General features: G+C 42.7%; 1 protein-coding gene across 1 annotated transcript; it reads right to left on the reverse strand.

Moving 5' to 3' along the window:
- On the reverse strand, positions 6,383 to 19,719 carry KCNV2 (potassium voltage-gated channel modifier subfamily V member 2). Its single transcript, XM_001925652.3, has 2 exons — positions 18,030 to 19,719; positions 6,383 to 7,253 (listed from the first exon to the last, which is right to left on the reverse strand). The coding sequence occupies exons 1-2, from the start codon at positions 19,428 to 19,430 to the stop codon at positions 6,972 to 6,974; spliced, it is 1,683 nt and encodes a 560-aa protein (XP_001925687.2). The 5' UTR covers positions 19,431 to 19,719; the 3' UTR covers positions 6,383 to 6,971.

The raw sequence follows: 21,362 nt of genomic DNA on the forward strand, positions 1-21,362 counted from the left end.
TCATAACCTGCTGAGCCACAAGGGGAACTCCCCAGAATATTCTTTCTTTGGGTTTCAATTATATCACTTACACAACAAGGTTAATAAAACTTGTGTGAGTGAAAGTAACAGACTGGCCAGGACAGTTTCTTGATGTCTTCAGAGGGCACCAAAATGTCTGTTCCTAGCTGCATATATTCCAACTTCTTTTATGCACACTGTTGCATCATGTAGTTATGAAAGTCCATTTGTATGTCTGGAATGGGGCTGGGAAAGGAGCTCAACAGACTGAGTCATTGAAAATTGCTCCTGAGGAGAGCAGAGCTGGAGAACTTTGACAGGAAGGATGAGTCATTCATTTGTTGGCAGTTTGGGGGCCAGTCATCACTGCCCTACCAAACATCTGTGGGCTGGATATGCCACCTGGTCTTTAAATTCAAGGGCTATATTTCTTAGTCTGGGGTAATATGTCAGGGAGGTATAAATCCTCAGATAAACATGCCTCATCTTTTCAGTGGTATTTGGGAAATATGAGCAGTATATTTTTCTTTAGACAAGGTAGTCAGGATCCTGATGGAAAATAGACGGCATACTCAAAGAGTTTAATTGAAGAGATTTTAGTAAAGATTCTGTTAAAAGATATATTGAAGCATATTAAAAATGGTAAGAGTTTACTTGAGCAAAAGTCATTCTGAATTGAGCAATGCCAAAGCAGAAGTGGTTAGGAGCCTTCCACCAACAGGAGCTAGAGAAAAGACTTTTCTAGAGAAAACACAGAAATGAAGTGAGGAAAGTATTTTGTTGGATATAGCTCAAGGATTTGCCTTATTTGGGAAGTTTAGTTGGATGTTTGTGATTCATTGCCCTAAGATTTTTATTATTATTTTTCCATACTCACAGCATATGAAAGTTCCTGGGGCAGGGATTAACTCTGAGCTGCACTTGCAACCTATGCCACAGCTGTGGCGGTGCCAGATCTTTAGCCCACTGTGCCACAGTGGGACCTCCAGATTTTTATTTCTTAACCTTAAAGCATCTATAGGCTTAGGTTTTGGTTTGTAGACATAGACTGATAAAGTATTAGACCCAACTCAGTCTAATATCTTTCTTGTATAGTTTCACAATTCCATTCACAGAGGTGCGGTCAGGTTTAAGGGAACTAACAAGGGGTGGTGAGATGCCCAGGGATTCACAAGAGTCAATGGCCGCTACCACTTGTAGGCCCTCAGGGTGAAGTTTGGGACTTACTAAATAATGAAGATGGTCCTTTCAGAACTCTTTTTTTGGTAGTTGTGCCTGTCTTAGAAGATATATTCTTTCCTTTTTAACAAAAGAGGCTATTCCAATGTACCAATTAGATTAACAACCTCTGCTTCTAGTGTTGTCTGTGTTCTCCCTGAAACCCATCCCAACTTATGGGCTAGAACAGTCATATTTTCTTCTTCTCTTGATACTACTTTCCCACAAAAAGCCGAACATTCCTCTTGCCCTCAGGGCAGATGCCCCCATGAGGGCACAAGAAAAAATGCCTATAACTGCCTTGCCAAATATGGCAGCCTGTAGCCACATGTGGCCATTTATTTATTTTTTTTTTGTTTCTTTTGTCTTTTTGCCTTTTCTAGAGCCGCTCCTACAGCATATGGAGGTTCCCAGGCTAGGGGTCTAATCAGAGCTGTAGCCGCTGGCCTATGCCAGAGCCACAGCAACGCAGGATCTGAGCCGCATCTGGAACCTACACCACAGCTCATGGCAACACCAGATCCTTAACCCACTGAGCGAGGCCAGGGACCGAACCCACAACCTCATGGGTCCTAGTCAGATTCATTAATCGCTGCACCACAATGGGAACTCCACAGCCATTTAAATTTAAAATGAAATTAATTATCCATTCATCTGTTGATGGACACTTAGGTTGCTTCCAAGTCTTGGCAATTGTAAATAACGGTACTATGAATGTTAAGGTGCTCATATCATTTTGAATTAGTTTTTTTTTTTTTTTCAACTTTTTAGGGATGCACCCATGGCATATGGAAGTTCCCAGGCTAGGGGCTGAATCAGAGATACAGCTGCTAGCCTATACCACAGCCAAAGCAACTTGGGATCCGAGCCAAGTCTGTGACCTACACCACAGCTAACAGCAACACTGGATCCTTAAACTACAGAGTGAGGCCAGGGATCAAACCTGCATCATCATGGATACTAGTCAGATTTGTTTCTGCTGTGCAACAATGGGAACTCCTTGAATTATTGTTTTTGTTTTCTTCAGATAAATACTTAGGGATGGAATTGGAATTGCTGGATAGTATGGTAGTTCTAATTTTGTGAGGACACTCCATACCATTTTTTATAGTGGCTATACCAACTTACATTTCCACCAACAGTGCCACAGGGGTCCTTTTTCTCCTAATCTTCACCAATACTTGTTATTTCTTGTCCTTTGGATGATAGCCATTCTGACAGGTGTAAGGCGATGTCCTTTTGTGGTGTATACATACAGTGGAATATTATTGAGCCATAAGAACGAAAGAAATTTTGTCACGTGTGAACATGAATGGATCTGGAGGATATTATACTTAGTGAAATAAGTTAGGCAGAGAAAGACAAATACTGCGTTTTCACTTAATTGTGAAATCTAAGAAATAAAACAGGAGTTCCCTTCTGGCTCAGTGTGTTAAGGATCTGGCACTGTCATGGCTGTGGCTCTGGCTACAGCTCTGGCACAGGTTCAGTCCCTGACTTGGGAACTTCCACATGCCTTAGGTGTGGCCAAAAAAAAAAATAAAAAATAGGAGTTCTCATTGTGACTCAGTGGGTTAAGAACCTGACATAGTGTCTGTGAGGATGTAGGTTTAATCCCTGGCCTCACACAGTGTTAAGGATCCAGAATTGCTGCAAGATGTGTCACAGATGTGACGCAGATCCTGCTTTGCTGTACCTGCGGTGTAGGCTGGCAGCTGCAGCTCCTATTTGACTCCTAGGCTGGAATATGTTGCAGGTGTGGCTATAAAAAGAAAAATAAATACATAAATAATATAAATGAGCAATTATAATAAAACAGAAACAGATTCACAGATATAGAGAACAACCTAGTTATCAGTGGAGAGAGGGGTGGATGGAGGGGGAAAATATGTGAAGAGAATTAAGAGGTACAAACAACTAAGTATAAAACAAATAAGTTATAGGGAAGTAATGTACAGCACCAGGGGAATAATCAATATTTTCTAATAACTTTGTATGGAACACAACTCTAAAAATATTGAATTACTATGTTGTATACCTGAAACTAATAAGTCAATTACACCAAACCTAAATAAAAAATTAGGTTCTAGTCACACTAGTCACATTTTAAATGTCTAATGGCCAACACATGGCTTGTGGATACTGCATTGTTTCCATCATCACAGACAGTTTTATTGGACAGACTGGTCTGGATCCTTGTGCACAGCCCTGGATAGCTAGGTGCTTGCAATAAGGTTCACAAACTGTCTCCCTCCCCAGAATCCTCTCTTTGATGACAAGCAACTCTCTCTGGGCTTGTACAATTTTTCTGTATAGCCAGCAAAGTAGTAATGATGATCATAATTGCAACCACATGTAGTTAGTCCTTAACATGTGCCAAACAGTGTGCTCAGGGTTTTAAATACATTATGCCTTTTAATTACTACCGCACTCCTGAGGAAGACACTATTACTATCTCCATTTTAACAACACAGAAACTGAGGCTCACAGAAATTGTGTTCACACGACTATTCAGTTATACCATATGAAACTGCCAATATTCATCTGTATTTGATGAAAATCATGATTTTATATTGTTGAACCTCATAGTAAATGGTAGAGCCAAATTCTAAACCCAGTTGCAAAGACCTTATCAAGGTCACTGTGACTAAGCCTCTGAGCAGCTTGAAACCTGCTTCTTAGGGCTATTGAAGGATTAAGTGAAATAATGTTGGTTCTATGCCTGGTGCACAGTGGGGCTCCTGAAATGTTATTTCTTTGCACTTTAACTCCCTCTGTCTTGCTCTCTGGGGAGGCAGAGCACAGCTGTCTGAGCACTTGGGGCCAGTGACATTAGGAGGAGGCAGCTGCTGCCATTGACCAGAACCCCTCAGAGGGACCTGGAAAAGTTCATCTTCCTCGCCAGAGCCTCCACAGCTTTGCTTTCACTGCTCCCTAACCCTCTCACTCAGGGAGTCCATTCTGCTCAGGATCAGTCATTTTCTCTGTGTCTTTAGCAGAGGGAGGGGTGATGGACATCAGCCTTTCTTCTTCCCTGTGCCCTCAGCATCTCCAGAAGATGCATTTCATGACAACCCGCCTCTGCCCTCCCTCCTCACAGACTCACAATGAGCTGGAAGGGGTGGCGGCTGCCCTGAGCATGTCACATGCTTATATGCTCCAGACCTCCTGCATGCTGTAACTGTTTTCATAATTTTTCTGAAGGAGTCTGAATCAAGATTCCTCCCTTTTTTATTTGGCAAGTTGGGGGAAAAGTCCCCTTTGGCCGAGTGGCTTGATGTTTGGATGAGGTTTTAGGGCTAAGGTGTAATTTCCATCCATATGAGGAAACTTCATCTCTCTGAGCAGTAGTTATAAGCCTGCTGGATTGAGCAAATGAAGCTTCAGGACACCCAGTTCAATTCAAATTGAGGATAAATAATAATTTTTTTTAGTAGAGATATATGTCATGAAATATGTGGAACATACTTCTACTAAAGTGTATTTGTTGTTTATCTGAAATTCAGATTTACCTGAACATCCTCTTTTATGGATCTGCCTTCCAATAGTAAGGCTCTGCCCACCCTTTAGGTGCCAGGTCATTTATAAGTTGTTAAGGATGCTGAAGACTTAGGAGACCCAGACCCGATTTTACCAAGCTCAGCCTACTTTCATATTCATAGCTCCTCATGAGAGCAGCAGTGAAGTGATTTAGACCAGTGGCATCAGCATCACCTGGTACTTGGTAGAAATGCACATCCTCGAGCCCCACCCCAGACCTCCCGAATCAGCAAGTCTGGAGGTGGGACCCTGCACTTTGTGTTTAAAAACAAGCCCTCCAGTCATGCTGATGCAGCCTGAGAACCAAAAGTTTAGACTTCGAGCAAGAGCTTTAGGGATGAGAAGGCCTGAGCTTGAAGCTCGGGCCCACCATTTCCTAGTTGTGTAAACTTCCTGGAATTACTTAACCTCTCTGAGTCTATTCCTTCCTAAATAAAAGAATACAATATCTTGGAGTTCCCGTCGTGGTGCAGTGGTTAACGAATCCGACTAGGAACCATGAGGTTGCGGGTTCGGTCCCTGCCCTTGCTCAGTGGGTTAACGATCCGGCGTTGCCGTGAGCTGTGGTGTAGGTTGCAGACACGGCTCGGATCCCGCGTTGCTGTGGCTCTGGCGTAGGCTGGTGGCTACAGCTCCGATTGGACCCCTAGCCTGGGAACCTCCATATGCCCCGGGAGCGGCCCAAGAAATAGCAACAACAGCAAAAGACAAAAAAAAAAAAAAAAAAAAAAAAAAAAAAAAAAAAAAAAAAAAAAAAAAAAAAAAGAATACAATATCTTATTTAGGGATGCATGAAGGATTATATATTACATATTATATATATTTATATATATTATATATATTTATATTATATTTTAGAAGAAATGTGTATAAAGTTATATATTCTAAAGTACAGCCCTAGTGCCTGTCAGTGTAAGAATGCACAGAACAATTACCCTTATTTTTATGATGCGAGTGGAGGTTCAAATTTGCTGAGACAAATTTGATGGGTGGCATGGTAAGCCCCTGGTTACAGGAGCAATCTCTGTTTGTCCAGTTCAAAAGTGCCTTCATTCTTGGGACTTCACTTTCTAGTAGCCCCATGGATGGAGGAAGGAATTAAGAAGAGAAGGAGGCAGGGAGAGAAAGTCCCCAGAGGGACTGGGTTTCTGACCCACAGATGGCGCCCAGAGCAGAGGACCATGTCCATCGGATTCCATTTGTTCACTGCCTAGCCCAGAACAGTTGTCCAAAAGGGAGTGTTGTTGTTCTTTCATGAAAAGGAGAGGGAGAGGAGTCTCTGAGAGCTGAGGACATGTAGGGGCTCCTGTTGAGGAAGGGGGATTAACACCCTCTGGCATGTTTCACACGTCAAGTCCAGGGGCACCCAGATTATGTCTAGACCAGGGTTTCTCAGCTTTGGCATTACTGACATTTGGGGTCAGATTAAGCCCTTTGATAGGCCTGTCCTGTGCATGTTTAGAAGTACCCAGTTTCTACCTACTAGTGCCAGTAGTTCCTCTCATCCTCTGTCACAGTGGTGACAATGAAAACCATCTTTAGACATTACCCAATGTCCTCGGGTAAGGGAGGAGGGGTGGACAAAAGCTCCCTCGCTTGAGAGCCACTGAAGAATCTACTACACAATACTTACTCAAACACTTTTAATATCCATCATTTACTGAGCATTTACAAGTATTAACCTCAAATTCCCATGCTCATATTACAAGGAAGGCTTTTAAATTATAAAGAAACTGAGGCTCAGACAGTTAAAGTAACTTGCTCCATATCAAACAGCTGGTAGATCTGGGCTTCTGACAGAGGTTAGTCTGACTCCAAAGCTCAACATTTCCTCTCTCTGGACAACTAAGAATTTTTTTTTTTTCTTTCCACCATGGGAATTCTTCTCAAGTCAATTCAAGTCCAAAAATATTTATTGAGGAGCCAGGCACAGCTACGAGAGAAGTCTAAGCTGTTACTCCTCTTGGGTTTTCAGTATCTATGTCCTGGGGAAGGTCAAACTCTTACACAATACCATTAGTTAAAGAGTAACATGAAGCATCCTGAGTTTGAGCCAGAATGAACATTTCTAGGAGAACGTGGTGAACTGAATGTCTCTTGTGTATATCTGCTTCACATGTCCTTTCTCTGCCAATCCTGATAATTTAAAAAAAGGAAGGAAGAATAAAGCCTTGAAGTACATAGCCTCCACCAGTCACAGGTCCTAAGCAATATTAATGATTTTGCCTGGGGGTGGGCTGTGGATTGCTCCTGGCCAGGCATTCAGCCATCTTCTTTCTGGCTCTCTGTAGAAACTCCACATTACCCCTTTCCCTTCGTATGGCGGTGTACTCGTAGGCTTTGAGCTTGCTGTAGTAATCGGAGAATTTGTTGTAGAGGATGGAAATGGGCATCCCATTGAGGATGATCCCAAAAGCAATGCAGAGGAAGGCAAAAAGCCTGCCCAGGTGGGTCTCTGGGTACATGTCTCCGTAGCCCACAGTGGAGATGCTCACCTGTAGGGGAAGGAAAATAGAATGTAATTGTTGGCATTGAGAGAGAGGAGAAGAAAGGAAGAGAACCAGGTAGGGAAGTGTCTCTGGCTCCCTGAAGGTGCATGTGGGAGCCATGTAACTAGCTCCCCTGGAGCCAGAAAGTTTGCTTGTAAGACCTATTTCATGGGAGAACACATGCTTTGGAGCTGAAAGACTTGGATTTAAATCCTATCACTTATACACTTTCTGATATAAGGGAGATAAAGTAGATGTTATTTCTTTACAGTTGATTTACAATATCGAGCCTATTTCTGCTGTACAGAAGAGTAACTCAGTACATATTATTTTTTGAATATCCTTTTCCATCATGGTTTATCCCAGGAGATGGGATAGAGTTCCCTGTGCTATACAATAGGACTTCATTGCTTATCCATTCTAAATGTAATAGTTTGCATCTACCAACTCCAAACTCCCAGTCCCTCCCGCTCCCTCTCTCTTACCCTCTTGGCAACCACAAGTTTCTTCTCCATGTCTGTGAGTCTGTTTCTGTTCTATAGATAGGTTCACTTGTGCCATATTTTAGATACCCCATATAAGTGATAACATACATTATTTATCCTTCTCTTTCTAGCTTACTTCATTTAGTATGAGAATCTTTAGTTGCATCCATGTTGTTGCAAATGGCATTATTTCATCCCTTTTGATGGCTGAGTAGTATTCCATATACTACTGGAATACTATGTACCATACCTCTTAATCCATTCATCTCTTGGTAGACATTTAGTTGTTTCCATGTTTTGGCTATTGTGAACAGTGCTGCTAGGAATATAGAGGTGCATGTCTCTTTTTGAATTATAGTTTTGTCTGGATATATATATGCCTAGGAGGAGGATTGCTGATCATATGGTAGTTCTATATTGAGTTTTCTGACGTATCTCCATACAATTTTCCATGGTGGTTCTATCAATTTACATTACCACCAATAGTGTAGGGAGGTTCCCTTTTTTCTATACCTTCTCCAGCATTTATTATTTGTAGACTTGTTAATGGTAGCCATTCTAACTGGTGTGAGGTGGTACCTCATTGTAGTTTTGATTTTCATTTCTCTAATAATTAGCAATGTTGAGCATCTTTTCATGTGCCTACTGGCCATCTGCATGTCTGCTTTGGAGAAATGTCTGTTTAGGTCTTCTGCCAATTTTTCAGTTGGGTTTTTTGGGCTTTTGTTGTTGTCATTGAGTTGTATGAGTTATTTGTACATGTAGCACCTACTTTAAAGGGTGGTTGTGAAGGGCACAGAAGATAACATGTGTGAAGTTCTTGGTGTAGCACAGGCTCAAGGAATGTAGGTCTTTGCCTCCCTTTACCTTGGGCCATCTTAGGATGGGGTCCCAGGGTTTGTCTGCATGATAGCCTTACTAGAAAGAGCTTGGGTTTAAAGCCAGTCAGACTGGGCGTCATGTGCTGACTCTAACCCTTCCCAGCTGAATGACCTTGGGCAAAACATTGAGTCTCTAAGCCTTGCTTCCTGCATCTAAAACACCAGGATAACTTCTAGCTCTTGGGATTCTGGTGAGGACTAAATAAGAAAATGATTATAAAGCACTTAACACAGTATTAAGCACACAAAAGGCATTAAACAGTCTCCTCTGTTGTCCTTCTCCCATCCTTAAAACAGAGACAGTTGTAATATTTCTCGAAGTTGTTATGTATTTCAAGTGAGATATTTTATATGGAGGTGCTTTAATTGCAATTGTCTGGAGAAACATACTGATTATTTTCCAAAGGGACTTTTGTGAAAACGTCACCAACCAAAAATATGTTCACCCTGCATGAAATTCTTCCCATCACTCTTGTCACACTGCTTTAAATTTCACTAATTAGAGATTTATTTAGGTTAACAAGCTCCTATTTTATAAGGCAGATACCCCTGAGACTAGTTATCAGCCAGTGTAGCCAGAGAAAACCGAGGAAAATCTCTTGGGGCCTGTTTTTTATGCCTCATGTACCTAAGACTCCCTTTGGTCCTCAGACTCTTGGCAAAATTACTAGAAGCCTTTTAGGCAGGGCTCTGGATGACAGTTGAAAAAAGTGTGCAGAGCACAACTCCAGGGGGCAATGTTGGCTTCATCAATTTAAGTCTTTGTAGAATTTTCTAGCAGATGGTTATAAAATGTATGGAGCTACCTTGTTGATCTATACTGAGACAGCCTTTAACTTAAAAATGTAAACATTTTGTTTGGAAGATATAAAGGTTAGTCTGAATTTAGACTAATAGTGATTGATTAGTTGGAATGAAATGGAGAAGTGGGCTGACTGGGCAAATCTGGTAGTGCTGATAAGAACCAGAGCTCCCTTCAGCCCATAAAAAGGGGAACATTGCAACTCCCTTTGGGGTGGGTGACATACTGCTTGTCACTGCTCCATCTCCAAGGAGAGACCTGCTGAGAGATGGGCTGCCCTTCCCATGGTGGAAAAACACAAGCATTAAAGAGAGGCAGGTGTAGACTAGGTGTAGGAAGCAGGTGTACCACTAGGCTATGTGGGTCTGAATCCACTTCCCAGCAGTGGGATTTGGGCAAGTCACTTCAGTTCCCTTTACCTCAGTTTCTACTTTTGAGATGTGGAGGTTATAATGGTACAGACCTCAGTTATGGGAACTGAAGGAGTTCCAGGTGCAAGGTGTGTGAGACGTAATGTTAGTTCTTATGCTCACTAGTCCCAGGGGCATGGAAAGAGGCTCCTCCCTGCCTTCTGCACAGTGCTGTTTGAGAGACACTGGGTGGGACTCTCTGTCTCCAGTAGAGAATCACCTTTTCCTACTTTCTGGACCAAAGAGTGTTGAGAGGCAGTGATAAAATGAGATCCTGGGCTAAAACAAAAAACAAAACAAAACACTTTGCTTCTCTGTGTGTATGTTTCTTGTCCCTGGCCACACTAAAAGTCAACCCAAGTCAGATCTCTGTCCAGGTGTGTGAACACCTTTCATATGTCACTAATACTGTCACTCACATCTTTGTGTGAATGTTTAGTCAGCTTTCCTTGAAAGAGGCCTCAAGTTTGGATATAAAGGTGAGTGACAGGAGTTCCCATTGCGGCTCAGAGGTAGCAAACCCAATCTAGTATCCATTGATCCCTGGAGTTGTTATGTGGGTTAAGAATCTGGTGTTGCTGTGAGCTGTGGTGTAGGTCAAAGACGTGGCTCGAATCAGGCTGTGGCTGTGGTATAGGCCAGCAATTGCAGCTCCAATTCGACCCCTAGCCTAGGAACTTCCATATGCTGTGGGTGTGGCCCTAAAAAGCAAAAAACAAAAACAAAAAACCCCAGAAAAAACAAAAGGTGAGTGACAGGAAGGGGTAGTTTTAGAATAGGAAGCACACATGAAAGACCAAAGGCCCATACCCTCAAGGGTCCAGGATTGGGGAGGAGGCTGGAGACAGGAAGATAGTGAAGAAGAAAAACAGTTGAAACAAAGTACCTAACTTAAACTTTTGCCCAGTCCTCCTATGCTGGCTTTCTTCACTCCCAACTCCAACTTCACTTTTTTTTTTTTTGGCTAAACTTGAGTGAAAAGTCAAAAGCAAAGAGAATTGGCTTAAGGAAGATAAAATATCTGATGTGCCTAATATGGTCTAAATATTTTTGTTATGTCTTGGATCTCTATTTTTAGAGAAAAGATCTCTTCTGCTAGAAGACTCCATGTGACTGATTCTGAAGTATTTGTTCAAAATGCATAGCTAATTTATGCGTTGTTGGTTCTGTGGATAATTTGACTCAACTGATGATCTGCTTCTTTCTTCTTGGCTCCAAAGGAACTCAGGATTCCTTGGCTTATGGAAGCTTTTTCTCCATGTTCCTCATCCCAAACCATTTCTCCCAAATGAGCTTTAAAAATGGAAGACCCCAGAATGACCCAAGTGACCTCACAGAGTAAGTTCTCAAATTAGTAGGAGTTGGGTTTGGAAATGTGACTGAAATTTCTGCAATCCATCTTAATATCCTGCAAAAACTGACTGGCTCAGCCACTCTGTAAACTGGAAACTTATCACTCCATTGAAAACTTAGATATTTTCCCTAGCTGCTGGGTCTCAAAAGCCAGAATGTAACTTTCCTTAGCAGTTCACCCCACTAATCAGCAAATCCTGCTTAGCTAAATATTGCAAGGAGGACAAACACTCATTTTTTCTCTGCAACTTTAGAATAACTCTAGTTGAATTTCTCCTGCATCCAGGAATGTTTATTTCCTTCCTAATGACCTAGGCATAGATTAAATCTTAGCATCTAATAATCCATGCAGCTAGAAATCATTTCCTGATCTCAGAGAATAAAATGGATTTTTCAAAATAATTAACAGCCTTCTGAGTTTTCCCAAAGAATCTGAGGTGGTAAAGACTAACATCTTCTGGCTAAAATTATTACATACTTCAACGCATGTTGTCCTTTAAAGGAGTTAGCTTCAAAGGCTATACTTAGCCTGCCCATGCTGCTGTTGCTACAAATATTTTAGGAATTCTCCTTTGGGATTATAATCTGCACAGAGGATTCAGTGGCATGACCATGAAACAAGTGTTCTTAGCCACCTCAGGGGTTAACTCTAGGCCTTAGTCTTAAACTCAAGGGTCCTGACAATTTAAAAATATTGAATCCACCCTCGAAAAGGTAATGATTTAGCACCACTGCAAAGAATCCAACAGACATGGACATGTCATAGGCTCTGAAGATAATTCCTCAGTGGAATTCAAAGAATGTTTTGATCAGTGGAAGCACTGTTAGAATGAGGTCATGGGTGATTACCTTGAAGAGAACCACCAGCCTCATCTGTATATTAAAGTTCTGACATGTACATAAATTGTGCAAGAAGTGGGAGGTGTGCAGAAGCTAAGGCAAGTTTGGGATTGATCCCTAGAAAGGTACACGTTATGATGACAGCTTCCATATCCTCAGCTCACTTGGTACTTCTCCCTGCCCTCTACAGTTCTAACATGTCCCATTCAAGTTACATTGGTGTTTAAAGAGATAAAAGGGGACCACCTTAAACTTAGGCAACCACTAGACCAAAAGTCACAAAAGTGTCTTAGAGCCTTTGCTCCTTTTATGGCTCCTGTGCTATTTCTGAAGGAGCTAGAAGAACTTTCGTGACTTCTGTGCCAGGATTTTATCCATTATCTCTCAGACCCAAGCCAGACACCCTTCTGTGCTTTTTTCTATAATTCAGTTGCTGGGAGGATGCAAACTACATTTCCCAGATTGCCTTGCCTACTGTCTTCTGGTTGTGTTCTGCAAATGTTCTCCCAACTGTTGGGAGACTAGAAGATGGAATGAGGAGGTATTTTATATGGAAGTTCCTGGGCCAGGGATTAAATCTGAGCCATAGCTGCAACGGCTGTGGCAACACTATTATCTTTTAACCCATTGCACCTGGCTGGAGATGGAACCAGCAACTCCGCAGTCAACCAAGTCTCTGCAGTCACATTCTTAACCCACCATGCCACAGTGAGAACTCCATGCTTCTGGTGTTCATTCTTCAGTAAGAGCAGATAACTATGCCTCAGGCATCTTACAGCATGCCTAGTACCAACTTCATGGTACCATCTTAGGGGTCCCTGCAAAAGCCACAGTGGCTTCTCTGTACTTCCAGGTTCCAGTAACTCTACCTTCTCTTAAGGGTGCCCCCAGTTCTGGAGCTGACGCTTTTTCCTGTAGTTACCAATCCTCAGCTTTTCTCAATTTCCCTTTTTTGTGCTTCCAGCTTCTGTATCTATATCCCTGTATCAAATTTCCTCTGTGTAAAATATCCTACTTTTTTTTCTATTCTCCTGACTCACCTTCCAAATGGGTCTTCTCAAAGCAAGCAAGCAATAAAAATGAAATAAATCTCAGTGATCTTATAAGTGCCATGTATTTGCAAGGAAATGATAACATACTTGAGGAAAGCAAAGATAAGAGCAAGGTCTCTGGGCCACAATTATTTAATGCTTCAACAAGAGATAAATTTCCTTTTTGCTTTTTAGAGCCACACCCACGGCATATGGAAGTTTCCAGGCTAGGGGTCAAATCGGAGCTACAGCTGCTGGCCTATGCTATAGCCACAGCAATGTGGGATCCAAGCCACATCTGAGACCTACACCACAGCTCACGGCCACACCAGATCCTTAACCAACTGAGCAAGGCCAGAGGTTGAACCCGTATTCTCATGGATACTAGTAAGATTCATTTCCACTGAGCCATAACAGGAACTCTGATAAATTTTCTTTTTGAAGAATTTTTGAAGGAATGAGTTCATGACATAGTTTCTTATTTGGTTTCTCCAGCTTTAACTTGCTCTGGGAAGCTCTGAAGGAAATGGTCTGTTAAACAGTCCAATTGTCCTCGCCTTCACAACAGAGGCCACAGCTTACTGCTTCATCACAGAGCTAATTGTCCTTGTTGAGTCATGCCATGCATTTCCCACACCCAGCAAACTTGCAGAGCCCCATCATGGCTGGAACTGCTCCAGGTGCAGGCCTGTTTATCCGGACACTAAGAAGCCCTCCCAGGATAAAATAGCTGACCCCTTTGTGTATCTCACAGGCTCTCTCTTTTCCCCAGTAGAGAAGGAATCACTTCTGTTTTATTTCCCCCCAAATGAATCTGGAAGCAAAGGTCATTGCTTCCATGTGATAAAGACTATCAACTAGTCGGATGTGGTAGCTTCTACTTATTGCAGAGAGAGTACGGGCTTCTATTTCACATATGTTTCCTATTACATTAGCGCTTACAAATAACATCCTTTTGACAGATGAGCAGGATGGGTCTCACATCCTAATGCGAGAGCGCTTGCAGACCTGAGTGTCCATCAGGGATTTGTTCTGCAGCTGGAGGAGAATTCACAATAATGAACATTACTGTATTTCTCTTAAAACCCTGGTTTGAATTATAGAGGAAGGTTGCAGGCTCCTTGGGATGGAGAGAGAGAAAATTATTAAAACCAAGTCAGATTTGGGCATTGTCTGAGAGTACCAAAAACGTGTGGAAGAAGGAATTAGAGAATCTGTCCTTAACGTGCATGAATGCACCACAAGGGATGTTGCACTGGAGTGGGGTGAGAAAATATCAATCTTATTTTTCTTTACCTCATCTTTACATTTTCAATGTGTGAGTGCCTGCTTCCTGATGTGTATAATATATTTGAGCAGTAATATCTTACCAGAGTAGATTGATTGTATTACTGGACCCAAACCTTTGAATCTTCCTCTATCTAAGCTCTTTGCTGTTTAACTTTTCAGTATTTTCCTGCAAACCTGTTCTGCCCTTTGACTCTTGAGTTTGGCCTTGTGACTTACTTTGGCCAATGTGTTGAGCAAGTGACAGGAATAGAAGTTTATCAGTGCCTGCATGATTGAACTTGCACTCTCTCTCTTTCTTGCCCTTTGCCACGGCCATGGATACATGCCTGATGGAGGATGACAGACTAGTCTGTTTCTTCATTCCAGCTGTCAGCCAGCTGATCCTCAGACTGTGATGTGAGTGACTGACACCAGTCCAAATGAGGAGAACCTTATAGCTGAAACTAGCCTGAGTCACTGACTTGCACACTCGTGAGCTGAACAAATGCTTGATATTTTGAGACACTGAGTTTTGGGATGATTTGTGATGCATCGTTACTACAGCAACAGTTTATAACTTAGGAATAAGTACGTACACGTTTATCATGGGTGTGTGTTCAAAATTTTTAAAATTATGAGATCTGCAGTTAGTAAAACACTTGGAGAACACTGGATCAGAGTTACTGTTAGGGTTCTATATCTCAGATTCTCATGTCTGCTTAGTCATATCCATTTAGATGAGTTCCTTCTCATCATTCAAGTTCTAGCTCAATGTCATATTTTCCAAGCCTTCTCTGACTATTCCATTATTTCATCAAAAGGTACCCAGATATCTCTATTCTATTATCCTATAAAAGACACACCAATATCTGAAACTATTTATTATCTTTCTCCATTAGAATGTAAACTCCCTGAGGGAAGGAATTTCATATTTTCCCCCCATCATTCAGTATCCCTAGTGTTTCAAATACTACTTGGCACATGTAAGTACTCAAAAAAAAAAAATCTTGCTCACTGAATGAAGATGGATTTTTATGGGTCATGTGAAGAATTGCCCATAATATTTTGCATCATTTTACTTTGCATCTACATAAGGAAATGAGACATTTTTGTCTGCATCATTTTGACAGTATTCTTCTCTCTTTGCTTTATTGAAAATAAAGGGCTTTAGAATACAATATACAGTGTCTTCAGAAGTATATAGAAGAATTGGGTTAATAATATATTGGTCCTGGGGAATAGAGTAGTCTGCAAATTTTCAAGGGGAATTACTCCTATGGTTTTCATAGGTTAGTTTAGAAACAAGTTTGGCTTATCAGTCTTCTCTCTAACCCATAATGAATTTTACTGGTATACATAATTCTCAAAGAGTAAAATGGATGAAGGCCATTGGTAAAGGCTAAAGTTGGTAAATGGAAGGTTAAAATGTGCAAATTTTGGCTTGTGAAAATAGTGGCTGATAGAGATAACTGCCACAAAAGAAAACTCACATTGGTAAAAGCAGTACTTGTAAAATTTGTTACAGATAAAAATTGACTGGTGATTCCATTTTTATTGTAAAATCTATAGAATACACTGATCTTGAGTAAAACAGCTTTAGTTAATATTAAAAGGGAATGATTTGAAAAATTTAAATGTTATTCATTATACATTAAATAGTGAAATTAAAGAGGTCAATAGGCATTCACTTCAGGAAGTTTTTTAAAAAGAAAAATCCATTATTAGCAATGGAATTTTTACCAAAAATTTATGTTAATAGACAAAAGGTTAAAAAATTATTTATTAAAAATGTAGTATCAGTGAGTTCACTAGATCCAGCTTGCATACACAAGCCTTCTCAGGTATTTGGCTGAATGGAAACTTGACTCTCTCAAACTTGGTGTTACCTCATCAATGTGTGGATTTTTTTTTACCCTCCTTGTTTTACTCGCTTCCAAAGTAAATGTCATGGTCTGGACAAATCCTCCTCCATGAGCTCCATCTGTACACATGGTTTATCTACTATGGGGATGACCTTTTGTCATTTGGAATATGATCAGAGGAGCAGCATTTGGAGAGCTCATTTGGAAGAGCCTAACTTCATCCTGTCACTGAAAAAAGCTTATAAATCTTCTTGTACAAATGAGTGCCCTGCTTTCCAGGGAAGCAAGGCCCACCGAATTATAGAGCTCTGCACCCTCTCCTTTTAGAGACAAAGAAACTGAGGACAGGGAGCAAGGGTGAGAGGTTTCACAGTTAAATATGCAGCGTTACAGTTAATTATTAGCAGATCTGTTACCAGAATCTACACCTAAATCTTCTATTCCACTCTACTATACTATTAGTAGGAGCCCTGAGTAGGTTCATATCAGAACTTCACATCAGACTGTGGATTTTGGAGTTCCCACTGTGGTGCAGCAGGATCAGTGGTCTCTTGGGAGCCCTGAGACGCAGGTTGCATCCCTAGCCTGGCACAGTGGGTCAAGGAGCCTACATTGCTGCAGCTGCAGCTTGGGTTGCAACTTCAGCTCAGAGCTGATGCCGCGTTTGGGAAATCCATGTGCCACGGGGGGCAAAAAAAAAAAAAAAAAAAATCAGCAGACCATGGGGATCTAACATACTCAATGCTGAAAATATCAACTTTCTAACATAGGAAAAAAGTTTCTATTTGCTTAATGTCTTTAAGGGCATTACAAACAATCTGCATTAAAACAATAAGGAAACCATACACTGAGTTCTTTCCTATGCACATATGTTAACTTATTCATTGACCTGAGAAGTCTCAATACAGGGATTCAGGGATTTTACAGGGATTTAGTCCAGTATTTCAGAAACATGGATATTTGAGTAAATGGCATTAATTTTTATAAAAGGCAAACATAAATGAAAATAATGACAAATATAACTAATACACTAAGTGCAAATCAGGCAAGGCATGCAGAAAAAAACTGAAGCTTGCGAGAGGCAGTGCTGGGGCATGGAAAGGGCATGGATTTTGCAAATGAACAGGCCTGGGTTTCAATCCGCACTTTTCTACCTTTAGTTGTGTGTCAACACTCAAACTACCTGCACCTCAATTCCCCAAGCTGTAAAATGGGGAATAATACCAGGTCCTGAAAGAATTTTAGTGACACTGGAGCAAGTTTCAGGGTTAGATGCTCAGATTTAGGTAGAACCAGTGGGATTTCAATTAGGGTTGACACTATTCAGCCAAGTCTTATTTTCTCCTCTGCATACATCTACAGTTGCCTTCAAAATTTGAAGCCACTTCTGACATTTCCTCTTTAAAAAATAGCGATCATGAGCACCTCACATGGTTATGATGCTGCAGTAAGATCAGCTTTATAAACCACCTAGGTCAATAAATGTTCAATAAATGACAGCGACAGGAATGACAATGATGAAGCTTCCCACATAAGTGAACAATGCCCCTGCTTAAAATCAGCATCTCAGGGATATTAAGATTAAATCTAGATTTGGAGAGTCTTAGGACCATGTCAGATTGCATGGACTATGTCTTTCTTCCTGGACTTGGTCTTTCCAGACTTTTAATACCCAGCCCTGTTTTTAGCTGGGGGTAGTGAAGGAATGGAGAAAGCAGTGGTCGGTAAACAAGGCAGGGGAAAGATGAGGGAACAAAGCAAGGCAGGTGGCATAATCCAGGAAAGGCAGGGCCAGTTTCTGCCAGGCCGGGAAAAAGGGTAGGGAAGCTCATAGGCCAGTGGTACTCACTGCGGCCCACCACCAGGCTTGGGGGATGCTGGTGAAGTTGGTGCCTCGCACGTCGTGCTCCACTGAGTAGACAGCTGCGGAGAAGGTGAAGATGCCCATGGTGATGAAGAGCAGCAGGCAGCCCACCTGCTGGTAGCACTGGCACAGCGTGAAGCCGAAGGCACGTAGGCCGGTGGAGTGGCGCGCCAGTTTGAGGATGCGGAAGATGCGCATGAGGCGCATGACACGCAGCACCTGGCCCACCTTGCCCACGCGGCCCACGGTCTCCAGGTCATGCTCCCGGGGCGACCCCTTGCCATGCAGCTGGTCCTCGGCTGTAAAGCACTCCAGCAGCAGCTGCAGGTAGAGCGGCAGGATGGCCACCAGGTCCACCAGGTTGAGGGCGCTGCGCACGAAGCGCCTCAAGTCAGGAGTGGAGGCTAGGCGCAGCAGAAACTCGAGTGTGAAGAAGGCCATGCACAGCATCTCCACATGCTCCAAGAAGGGTCTCGGGTCCCCACCACCCGCGCCCTGCCCCGCCTGGTGCTGCATCTCCTCCACCGTGTTGAGCGCCAGCGCTACAACGGAGATGAGCACGAAAAGGCTGGAGGCCACCCCGATGGCCTTGGCAGCCACTGACGAGAATGGCTTCTCCATGAGGTTCCAGAGGCGGCGGCGCTGCGGCCCGTAGAAGCGCATATCTTGGAAGAGCTCCTCGGCCTCCTCAGCCTGTGCCTGGGCGCGCAGCTCGCGCTGAATCTTAAGCTGCTCGCTCAGCTCATCGCGCCGCTCCTCAAAGCAGATGCGGCAGCAGCGCGGCGTGTACTTGAGCCGCACGCCCCAGTAGCCCAGTTCCTCCAGGAAGCTGCGCGGGCACAGCTCGTCCCGCACCAGCAGCACCCCGGATGCATAGAAGTTGTAGATAAGCTGGAAGACCTCCGGGTCGCGGTCAAAGAAGTATTCGTCTGTCTGCGCCTCGTAATCGTCACACAGGCCCAGCTGGCGGCTGCGGCTGGTGGAGGTGGCCAGGCGGCCCAGGCGCGTCTTGGGGTAGCAGGCCACCTCGGTGTAGTCCAGGTGGTAGCTGTGGCCACCCACGTTCACATTCAGCGTAGACGACACAACTGGAGCGTCAGTATGGCTTTCCCCTTGGTCAGTGGTGTCTTCCCCTGCCTGTTGCTCCCCCTCAGCCAGGTCATCTTTCCACTGCTCCTCCTCCTCCCCATCCTCATCCTCCTCGATGTAGTAGTTATAGTTGCCCTCGGTCCACGGTGGGATGCTGGCCTGGGAGCCTGAGCGGCCCCCCACTGAGCAGATGCTCCTGCGGTGTTGGCTGCCGGCTGCCTGGGACTCGTCTACACTCTCTGTAGTATTCCAGGTTCTGTGGCCCCAAGACCGCCTCCTTTCGCTCTGTTTCAGCATGGCTGCAGGAAGCAGACCTCTTGCTTCTCCCTCCGGCCGCGATAGGGTCCCTAGCTTCTTCACTGCTACCAGGACATAGATCACATGCCCTTCCCTGTCTTAGAAAGACTGACCTGGACCAGCAGGCCTGGGGTCCCCAGCATCATCCTCAGAGCTTCCCCTCCTCAGGCCCTGCGCAGCCCAGCCCAGCTTGTGGGATCTGACCAGTATATGCAGATGGCTCTTGACTGCTCTAATCTTGCTGGTAGAGAAGAAGCAAGTGTTAGGAGAGATTTAGATCCTCTTAGTGATTCCTCCCCCTCTCCTTCTACTCAGTGACGTAATGGATGATTATGTGGTTTTAAGTCTGTAGATAATCAGAAGGTGGCAGAGATTATTGCTAATAAAAATTGCCCTTAGGAGGTGTGCAGTGTCCGGGTGCTAAAATGAAATCAACTGAACTAGCTCTAAAATATAGATGCTTGTGGCTTGATGCTTAACTGGTAGAACTGCAGCCTATGCTAGAGGTAAACCCACCACAGACAGGGATGGAAATAGTAACAGAATGTTTAAAGTTCCCTTCTCCAACAAGTCCCTTGTCCTCTCAGCATTTATCTTTTGTTTAGACATATAAGATCTCAAATGATCTACTTCCCATCCAGTCACGTGCTTACTTTTTTTTTTTTTTCCAAATGTATTCATATTAGCAGCTTTGCTCCAGAGTCTAGTCTGATTTTAAGACTGTCTCAGGTTCTCTCTTTGTCTCTGTGTTTTTCTTTGCCTCTGACTCTGTCTCCCTTCCTTCTTTTAAAGAATAAGGGCATGTTTCAAAGTAGAATCCCAAGACCGATGGATAAATGTTTTTGGGTTTTGCAGCTTTTCCCAGCTGCTGCATAGGTAGCCAACCTTTCTTCCAAGGAAAAGTTCTTCATCACTCTTTAAGACATTGCTTTAAACAAAAGGTCTCCCGCCGTTTGTAAGGCACTTACTTGATGCAGGAGATGGAAGCTTAGCAGAGACTTAGTTGTAGTCCTCAAGTTGTTTATGGTTTTGTAGGTAATACAAATACACATACAAGCACAATAAAAAAAAAAAGAGAGATAAAAATACAGGGGCAGCAGAGAAGGAGAAGGAATTTGTTTTGAGCGGGGAGTTTGTTACTGAATTAAATTTGTTTTGAATAGCTAGTACATGTTCATGACAGAATATTCAAAAGCTACAAAGATCCATTACAGTAGAAAATTTCTCTCTCTCCCAACACAAACTTCTAGCTATCCCGTGTGCCCCCGAGGTTTTGGTTATTCTTCCAAAAATATCCTAAACATATATAAGAAAAAGCCAGTCTCCATCTATCATCTGAATATATTGCTCCTGGAGTTCCCATCATGGCGCAGCAGAAACAAATCCGACTAGGAACCATGAGGTTGCGGGTTTGATCCCTGGCCTTGCTCAGTGGGTTAAGGATCCGGCATTGCCATGAGCTGTGGTGTAAGTTGTAGACATGGCTCAGATCTGGGGTTGCTGTGGTGTAGGCCGGCAGCTGTAGTTCTGATTAGACCCCTAGCCAGGGAACCACCATATGCTATGGGTGCAGCCCTAAAAAGGAAAAAAAAAAAAAAAAAACCAAACCTGAATAATTGTTTATTGTTAACACAGACTATAGTATGCTATTCACTTTGCTCTTTTTCAATTAACTATATACTTTAGAGGTATTTTCATATATGAATATAAATTATCTGACTCATTTTGAAAATAGCCGCTTAGAAGTTTGATAGCGACAGAATTCAGGTTGTTTTCTGTCTCTTAGGAAAACTGCCTTGAGACTTCTAAGATTCCAAGTCTTGGCTTGATGTTCCATTTGTGTAGAATTCCCCACTTCTAAGTCCTTATTTTTCAAAAGTTAGCTCAACTTTTCAGAATAAAATCACTTGAAATATGAAGAAAAAAACCCAG

The sequence above is a fragment of the Sus scrofa genome, chromosome 1 (assembly GCF_000003025.6).
Source record: "Sus scrofa isolate TJ Tabasco breed Duroc chromosome 1, Sscrofa11.1, whole genome shotgun sequence".
Lineage (NCBI taxonomy): Eukaryota > Metazoa > Chordata > Mammalia > Artiodactyla > Suidae > Sus > Sus scrofa.

Excerpts from the sequence above, each read along its gene's own strand:
- KCNV2 (XM_001925652.3), bottom strand. The coding sequence starts at position 19,430 with ATGCTGAAACAGAGCGAAAGGAGGCGGTCTTGGGGCCACAGAACCTGG. Across the intron at positions 7,254-18,029 it reads AAGCCTGGTGGTGGGCCGCA|GTGAGCATCTCCACTGTGGG; the intron begins GTGAGTACCACT and ends CTTCCCCTACAG.